Source organism: Eucalyptus grandis, chromosome 10 (assembly GCF_016545825.1).
Source record: "Eucalyptus grandis isolate ANBG69807.140 chromosome 10, ASM1654582v1, whole genome shotgun sequence".
Classification (NCBI taxonomy): Eukaryota; Viridiplantae; Streptophyta; class Magnoliopsida; order Myrtales; family Myrtaceae; genus Eucalyptus; species Eucalyptus grandis.
The window spans coordinates 22201481-22211281 of NC_052621.1; the positions used below are offsets into that span (position 1 = coordinate 22201481).

General features: G+C 39.7%; 1 protein-coding gene across 1 annotated transcript; it reads left to right on the forward strand.

Annotated features, from left to right (window-relative positions):
• Nucleotides 1-5057: 5057 nt before the first annotated feature.
• Nucleotides 5058-9137, forward strand: LOC104422273 (probable serine/threonine-protein kinase PBL16). The gene is given in 7 exon segments (XM_010034544.3): nt 5058-5429; nt 6319-6626; nt 6762-6897; nt 7655-7791; nt 8176-8299; nt 8467-8523; nt 8526-9137. Coding segments are annotated over 7 exon segments (1143 nt in total). The 5' UTR covers nt 5058-5365; the 3' UTR covers nt 8843-9137.
• The last annotated feature ends 664 nt before the right edge of the window (nt 9138-9801 follow it).

Sequence of the window (9801 nt, forward strand, 5' to 3'; positions counted from 1 at the left end):
GGAAGTTTGACCGGTGGACAAAAAATTGAAGTTACGGAGGAACAAAAACTAACTTTTTTTTTTTTTTTACAGTATTAGGCCCCAATTGCCTCATTCAAAGCCCAACTCGAAAGTGTTGGGCCTCATCTAAAGGTAAATTGAGGGTACCGTTGATGTTGATTTGGTATGGTTTGTAAGCAGGATGAAAAACCAAATCAAACGTTTGCTCTTTTCTTCCAATCAATCCAATGTTTATAAAACCGTGTCGGATTCCTTGCCGGATTACTTGGCTCAATCGATTTGACCAGCTGAACTAGTTACTTTGGCCGGTTCATTGTAAATTTTATATCTAACTTTAAAATTGATTAGAGTCGCTATTCCCACTGATTTTAGGCAATTCTCATCTCTCATTTTCAAGGAAGAAGTTTTGGTTTCTACAAACTAAAAAGATTATTGGAGTAAAATTAAAAATAAAACAAAATTAAGAAATAACGGCTGAAAAGAGAAGAGTTTTTTTTTTTTTTTTTTTCATCTTGACAAAAATTAATAATCCGAAATCCAGACACTGTTCATCCTGAATTGTCTCATTTGAAGCCTGACTCGAAAGTATCGAGCCTCATCCATGCTGATTCGGTATTAATTTGCAACCCGGATGAAAATCAAATCGGACATTTGCTCTTTATTTCCGTACCAATCCAATGTTTTTAAAACCGGGTTCGAGACCATACCCGATTACTCGGTGGTATGCTGTTCTTTTTTGTCAAGTCGGTGGTATCCTGTTCAACTAGTTCGAAAGTGGCCGGTTAAATACAAATATTTTATATAATTTTAAGTAACTTAATTAAATATTTTATGTACAATTGAGATAGTGAGGCCGCGTTTCTCTCACTTCAGAGGGTGGCGAGTTCAGAATAATCGATAGCGTGAATCGATGCCCCTTTTTTTTTTATACAGAAAAAAAGCAATTTAAATGGAGTTGATAGATATATTTCCTACTTATAGCATAGAGTGGTCCTATGATTTGGCTAGTAAGGCGTCCATTTTGATATACAAGTGGTCCAAACTGATTCTAGTTTGTCTGGTTGTTGAGTCATGTCAAATCTAACCTTTTGACGGGTTTGATGTATCATTCGATAACAAGCACAAAAGTTTAAGATTAAATTGATTAAATGAAAAGTTTAGAACTAAATTGATCATTATATTATGAGTTTAAGACTTTTTATACCTCTAGTAGGTGCCCAAAGAACAAAATGAGTAATTAAAAATTTAGAACTAAATTGGCCATTGTACTTGGTGCGCATCAATGCAAATTTTATGATCCCCAACTGACCATACGACAAAAAAAGAAAAAAGAAAAAAAACTGTCCATTGAGGACAACTAAAGAATAGTACGCAAAACCTAGTATGGTCGTGTTTATCTAAGGAGAAACATGACCCACACTAATTCTGCAAACTATTCTCAAATGGAAAATGTACGGTTTTAATGTAGCGATTTTGCAAGCATGCAACAATTTAATGGCTATAACTTTCTAATATGTATAAACATCAGATATGCTCGCCAATTCAAATGTAAACATTAGACTTACCGGCTATATACCATACCAATTAGGAAATAGCCACAGAAAAATTATGAGAAAAAAACGTAACTCCAAATGGTATAATTTAACCAACCAACGTGAACCACTAAAACCTAACAATGAACATGTAAAGCACAATTAACTTCAAAAAAGATGAACACTTTTTTTTTTGGAAAAAAACCTAGAGTCGTGACCATATGGCCACGAGTGGCGGCCGAGAATAGGGCCGTGGTGGCGACACAACCCAAGGTCACCATAGACACAATGGGTGGCACACAGGCACGACCTCAATCTGGTCATACTTCGCCCCACCAAAAAAAAAATTTCAAAACAAAGGAAGGAGTGGGGCCACGAGGGTAGGAGCTGACGGCAGGTGGGGTCGTCGGTAACGACAGAGGGGACAATCGGTGGCGATGATAATTGAGGTTGACGCCCGCGAGGTGGCGTGTGGTCGCGGGTCCTAAATTACGAGGAGAGAGGGAGGGAGTGAAATTAAGGTTAGGGATTGGGAATTGGAAGCTGAATTCTAGAGCGACCAAATCGAGAGGGCTAAATTTTTGTGGTCAAAGGCCAGTTCTGGCGACCAAACACCAGCCCTCTCAAATTTGGCCGCTAGAACTGCTTCTAGCAACCGAATTTTCGTTGGGTTACTTACCTTGTCTTCATACTGAGCAAAAAAAATCATTGATGTGCATTTTTCTATAAGCTAGTACATGGCATCAGCGGTCTGTCAAGTATAATTACAGTCTCTACTTTGCACACCACTTTACAGTTCTTGGATTTCTGAATTGAGCTGGGTTATGGCTTTTCGGTTCTCGTAAAGGGAGACACAGGGGCAGAGAGAGAGAGAGGGGCCAGGCGCGTGCGAAACCAAAGTGGGGCTTACAGGGGTGCTTTTGGGTCTTCCATCGCTGTCGCTGCTCCAGGGCCTTCCATTCCACTTCACAGCGTCAGTTAGAGAGAGAGAGAGAGAGAGAGCTTACATGGATGATGAGAACTGAGACCCCACTACCACCACCACCACCGCCACCACCACCACCACCACCAAGATCACTCCCTCCCATTCACATTCCATCTCGCCCACTGCCACTTTTAGTTTCCTAAGCTCTCCAAAAAGTCGAAACCAAGAACGGAAAAATATGAAGAAGATCGAAATATAATTCAAGTCAAGATCATGGAAGGTGGGACACCCACGCCACCTCAGCCTTTTCATCCGGGTATCTCTCTCTCTCTCTCTCTCTCTCTCTCTCTCTCTCTCCGGGTAGCGTCACAAACTAATATAAAAAGTATTTTTCAAATTTCACTTCATCTCCAAGATTACTACTGTTCAACATCATAAACTTTCGCTGTAAAAAATAAAAATAAAATTCAAGAGTAGGATGCAAGTAACTACAAAACCATCTGCCGACAAGGTTTGAATTTTTTAAGGATAGGAAAGCTGTCCAGCTTGAAGTTACATGGGGACAAAAACATTTTTGATTCTTCCCGAAGCCTGGAAGCTGAATAACACCACCTCCTGAGTAGGACGTAACATCTGGACTTGTGCATGAAAATCGACAAATCTAACCCGCCTGTACCCCAGCTCGTAAGTCAACCCTCGTGTTAACTTTCACAGCTCACAAGCAGCAAAACTCGCTCCTTCGTTGGAACGAAGCGACCCCCATTTCGTCGCTCGTCACGGTTCTGATAGTTTTTTCTCTCTATTCAGTCATCTAGGGTTTTGATATTGATAAGTAGAGGATACCGCCCTAGCTTTGTTGAATGAATCTCGAGGTTTAGATAGGCTGGTCCATGCTAATTGCTTTCCACGCAGAGAGTACTTGTAGCATGTACCATCAATGTCATTATTCAAGGAGACAACGACATTACGATCCCTATACAACGGGAACACGTCGAGAAGAATTCAAACACGACACCATTAACTTGAACCAACATGAATCAACACGATTTTTGTTGTTTTCGATAAAACAAATTGGTTCTGTAATTATGTTACATCATTTTGGTGACCACGCGAATGCGAATATAATGGTACGATAGAAGTTGCCAGCTCTCCCTCATAATTATGACAAAATCATGCCTCGAGGATGAACAAATCATGGTGATAGAAGGGCTTGCGCATCATAGCATCTAGGCCGAGTGCATCTTCTTTGGTCCGACATGCCTTCTTGTACAAGAAATATAGAAAACAACATTGGCACGCAAAGATAGAAACAACAGAGGACACAATAAAGTGAACGTGTAAATGTAATCCTTTTTTTTTTCTTTTTCTTTTTTTTGGGGCTTACAGGACCATAGGAAAGCAGCCACTACGTACCGTGAATTAACAATTTATGTACTCATTTCAAAAGGGAAGACTCCTCCCGTAACATAGTGAACTGCAAATTGATAAAGAAGTAGTGGTGGGTAATGGTGCTTGCAAATGCTGGCGTGGGAACATGGGAAGGGAATGGCTAAATATGGAGGCTGGGGAATAGAAAATATTTATTTACCTCTGTTTGTGATTCAAAACATGATTGCTTACAAAACAAACAAACAAAAAATACTTTAATCGTTTATGAAAATATTTAGACATTAATTATTATTTATAATGAAAATATTATTTATTAACAAATTATTCTAAGGGATACGAATGATTAATTCTAGGAAAATATTTTCTAAATCATTTATTTTTCGAGAGACAAACGTATCTTATTAAGTGCTGAACTGTCCTCCAAATCATATATTTTTTTCTGTTATTTTATCCTATATTAATATTCTAGGTCATTGTAGTTCTCATCTTGCTTGATCGATGGGATTGGGTTGCATTAAGCATTGCGACCTTTGCCCACAAGTAGCCATGCTATGAATGACATAACAATTATGTGATTGATGAAACTAAATATGATGATACAAAAATCTCAGTTGCACCAAAATTATGTTCAAACTGATTTTTTCGATTTTTTCTTATTATTTTCACTAATCAAAATCTTGGAATGGATGCATTTTTGTCATCCGAATCACTTCAAATTTTCGAAAAAAATCCAAATTTTAATGTGCGATTTCACTTTTAACTTCTTTGTATTTTCAAAAATCTAAATAATACATTAAATTTTGATCGAATAAGAACAGAAGTTGTTCATTCAACATTTCAAAGACACCGACAAACAGGTCCAAGAGACCTAATGGTAGTTCGACCCCATGATTTTTGGGGCATATGAAATGTTGTAAATCGCGATCAATGTTCACGCACGATATTAATTCATACATCGCTCAGAACAGATGCATGATCGCACGGTCACCAACGACCTTAAACAAAGGGAATTTCGTGGATAATGATGAAAGGGATTGGTGGTCGGCTCCGGAATTGAAACGCGCCCTATGGGCGCACTCACCTCGACAGCCCACGAAGCCAAAACCAAGAAGCACACACGAATGATCTCTTGGACCGAAAACAGACGAGAAATTCGGAATAAAAAAGGAAACTTGCTGCCGCTGCTGCTGCTGTTGCTGTTGCTGTTGCTGCTTGTGGGTCCGTCTCCGCCATAGCCAAAGAGTTACCACCCACCTCAACACTCACTAAAACATCATCATTGCCACCCAGAATCTCTCTCTCTCTCTCTCCCACCAGCGCCCGCACCCAACTCTTTCCTGTCATTCCCCACGAACCCACGAAGGAAAAAGGTCGCGTCTTCCCAATTTGTCTGGTGTTCTTGTGGTTTATGGCGGTGCTGAGGTTTCTGCCGAGAGAGTGAACGAGAAAAAGCTTCGATTTTTATGATGGGCAGCCGGTGAAAGGAACTGGGTCTGGGCTATTTTCGGGTCTTGGTGTCATGGGAAATTGCTTGTGTAGATGGGAGCCTTCGATTTACAGAGTCTCCTCCAATGCTAAGTCAGGTTGGTATTCTCAAAACTCTCTCTCTCTCTCTCTCTCTCTCTCTCTCTCTCTCTCTCTCGTTGAATCTTTTGCAGCAAATGGGTTCTGTTAATGTTGGATCATAGAAGCTTCTTTGATGAGAGATCAGGTGAACTGAGAATAAATTTTGGGGCTGGTGGGTATATACTCTGTTTGTCCCTTTTTTCAATCCTGCCTCATTTGTTTCATTTCTGGTACTCTTTTTTTCCATTTTTATTTGCGGTTGTTCTCTTTGCTGTCTGTCTTGTTAAGTCCTTTCTTGTCCCAATTTAATTTTTTCATTTCCTAGTTTATGAAGTATTGTGTGATTCGTTCAAATTTGTCATCTTTTGCCATCGTCCTCTCGAAAGTTGGCGGTCCTTTTGGAATCAGAATTAGTATTGTGCAGGATGTGCCTTTTCGAAACTTTATGTGAATCTTCTTCGTAGAATCTTATTTTTCTTGACCCAGATGATACACTATTTTTAGCCTGCACATTGATTGACAGAATCTACCTTTTCTTTCTATTTTCTTTGCCCATTTTAGATTTGTACCTCGAGAGATTTCTGCTTGTATGAAGATAGAAGGTTGGTTTTGCACCTACTTTCATTTTGATGCATAATTGCATATGAGGCTTTCAAGTCTTGTCCCATGCATGAAGTGATTTTGCAGTCATTTTTTCTGTTATTTCCCTCCATAAAATTAGTTTAGGATCCTTTACCATTCAAAAAATATTGGATTCGATTTTTAAGGTCCTTTACCGTCCATTTTTTACCTTGTTCTTTCCAGATGAATATGGCGCGTAGTTGTTTGGAAATGTTGGTTCTGTTTCTCGTTGTCAGGGCAGAGTATGGGCTTACCGTATTTAGGCTTTTGCCTTTCTGTTTTCAGAATCCCCTAAGTACGGGAGCCCATCCGTGAAACATAAAAGGGATGAAAGTAAATTACCGTCAAATCCTGCGGAAGTGGAAGATCTGCGCCGTGACACAGCTGCCAATCCGCTGATTGCATTCACCTATAGCGAGCTGAGGATCATCACTGCAAATTTCAGGCAAGATCAGGTGTTGGGTGGCGGTGGATTTGGAAGCGTGTACAAAGGGTTTATCTCAGAGGATTTGCGGGAGGGGCTGGAGCCTCTCCAAGTTGCTGTAAAGGTTCATGACGGCGATAACAGTTATCAAGGCCACCGTGAGTGGCTGGTGAGAAAATTTGCCCTTTCCCCAGCTTAATTAAGGAGCGATTGATTTTAAATTGCTTTAACCTCTTTTCGATGGATATGACAGTGTGTCCTGCTTTTTCCAGTTGGTTTGATTAATACTTTTCTGGAATTTTAGGCAGAAGTCATATTCCTGGGGCAGCTTTCTCATCCGAATTTGGTGAAATTGATCGGGTACTGCTGCGAAGATGAACATCGAGTGTTGATATACGAGTACATGGCTCGGGGTAGCGTGGAACATAACTTATTTTCGAGTAAGTAGTCCCTTGTAATTCTCCTACAAATGATGAAAATGAACACGGAGAAGTGATATTAGGAAGAGATGTGTCAGATGCACTAGAATAAGAGGATTTAGTTAATTGCTCAATGTTATTATACCCTCATTTTTTTGGTAGCTCTCTTATGAAGAAGAACACAGGAAGTGATTTCAGGAAGATATGTTTTTTTTTTTTTTATTTTTAATGCTAACTAAGGAAGAGATTTGTTAGGTGCACTAGAAAAAAAGAGGTTTTAGTCTTGTTCCTCAATCATATTCATGCCTCATTTACTGTTAGCTCTCTCTTACAAAGCTTCAACATTCACCTTGATGATCTATCTTTCTCCTTTAGATTAACTCACGTGTTTTAGATCTCAATCTTGAGGCGATTTTTGTGTAGGACAGTTTCAACTTCTAAACTTAAGAAGTCAGTTCATGGTAATATATGATTGAAATGTAGGTTAAAAGAATGTGTCAATTGCCCTCTGATAATTGGTATCCTTTAAAAGCCATTCTATCTAGTGGGAGAGTATGAAATTTTCTTTTATGGTTGCTTTCATCCAAAGGGAACCCTTCAAATTAATGCCTAGTATTCTCCGCCCTGATGATTTTTTTTCTGTATCCCTATTGTCAGACTCTAGCTTGTTCATCTGAAAAACTTAGTTCTCAGTAATTATTGTTGAGACATCAATTGTTGTTCTTTGAAGTCTTACATATGCGCAATCTCTGATTTTCTTGTTTTGTGTTTTTCTTAGGAGTATTGCTTCCTCTTCCATGGTCTATCAGAATGAAAATTGCATTCGGTGCTGCCAAAGGTCTTGCTTTCCTCCATGAAGCTGAGAAGTCGGTCATCTACCGTGATTTCAAGACGTCTAATATTCTCTTAGATGAGGTCAGTGGATCAAATGCTCTATAACATTTCTACCTTGAATGGAGGAAGAAGTTCATGATAGAGAGCAAACAACGATGCCATAGTCCATGAATGGACATAATTTTGTTGACAGTGGAATTTGTAATCCTCTAAGGTAGTTTGCTAGCATAAAGCATGCCCATTCATTGACTACAAATTCTCCAAATCACACATAAAAGCTTAAATTCATTTTCAGGTTGTACCTTTTGTTGAGTGAATTACTAAATGTTTGGGTCATGGTTAAAAGTCAAAATTGCAGATCTGAGTCCTGGACTAGAAAAATGGTAGTTCGGTGGAGACCGAAATAGTTGTTTCCTACTTGGCATTTGGGTGTGTTTAGCTCACAATTCTAGTTTAATCAAACAGGAGTATAATGCCAAGCTCTCTGATTTTGGTCTTGCGAAAGATGGACCTGAAGGAGACAAATCACATGTTTCCACTCGCATAATGGGAACATATGGATATGCTGCGCCAGAATATATAATGACAGGTCACAATTCTATATCTTTCACTTTTAACTTATGATGTAAATCTTGTTTGTGTCTGTTCTAGCATTTGAACAAATTTACTTCCTGAAAGAACTTTACATCTGCTCTCTTGTAATCGGTCATCTCTTTGTGCATTTTGTTTACATCACAAGAATCCATTTCTGTGCAGGGCATTTGACTCCACGGAGTGATGTATACAGCTATGGCGTAGTCCTTCTAGAACTTCTTACGGGAGAAAATCCTTGGATAAGTCTAGGCCTGCACGGGAGCAAAACCTCACAGATTGGGCCCTTCCTTTGCTTAAAGAGAAGAAGAAGATACTCAACCTTGTGGATCCGAGGCTGGATGGCGATTATCCCATCAAAGGAGTGCAAAAAGCGGCGATGCTCGCCTACCATTGCTTGAACCGGAACCCCAAAGCTAGGCCTCTCATGAGAGACATAGTAGATTCCTTGGAGCCTCTTCTGGTAAATGATGAGGGTTTGACCGAGACTACTGTGACTGTGATTAGTAACGAAGTTCCCGCTGCAGATACAAAACGATAGGAAGATTTACAATAGGATTGCATTCGGTCTGCCAGTTTTCTTGGGGTCTTTTCCATTTTCAGTGATTTCCATCTGCAACAGAAACAAAAAGGAGATTTTTCTTTTCATTTAGATAGCTTTCTTCTGTGTATCTAAAGGAAGGAGAGGAGGATGTGTTTTTTTTCTTTTTTAGTGCAGAGGCATACTTGCGAGACCTTTCATTTGAACTGGAGTACTGTACCGAGCACGTAAATATTGATCTGACCATGAATGTATGTACACGATTGGCTTGCTTGATACAAACTTTCATTCCACACTGCACCTGGCTTCTGGAATGTAAGCTGCAAAATCGAATTCTTTACTTATGAGGGTTCTTCCGCCATCATAGTTCTTAATCTTCTACAAGGTGAACATTCCAAATAACTTAAAGAGCTCTTGAGATGAACTGGGATTTGATTTTCAAAAAGAAGGTAACGTCTGGATTTCATCTTCCGCTTCATTCTAGGCACTTTGCTCCTGGTAGTTTAAGGGTCCTGCTAGCGTGCGATCTCACACGCGTTTGATGCGGATCTCGTGGCTGTCGACAGTCCAGATTGCCCAATGTGTTGCTCATGACCGTGCATGGTACTTCTCAAACGTAATCTGTGAAATAGATAACAAATGTTGAGGGTAGAAAAAACTGCACAGCCAGAAGGTAGAGCTTGTGGAGTTTCTTGAAGGGTTGATTCGCCATTGCTCCATAAATATTAACGAGAACTCCACAATCTGTCTCGAAGAAACTCATTGCTGTAAGGATCGAGAGACCTGAAAAGTGCTGCGGAAGTTCATATCGCCATCACGAATGCCGTGGCTTTGGTGTCTTGCTCTAGGATTGATTGTGTTGCATCCTCTTAGTCCCCTGTCTTCAGAATCAGAGAACATAATCTACTCACTTCACTTCAAGAAGAAAGACGACGAAACGAGCATCCAGCATCCATAGA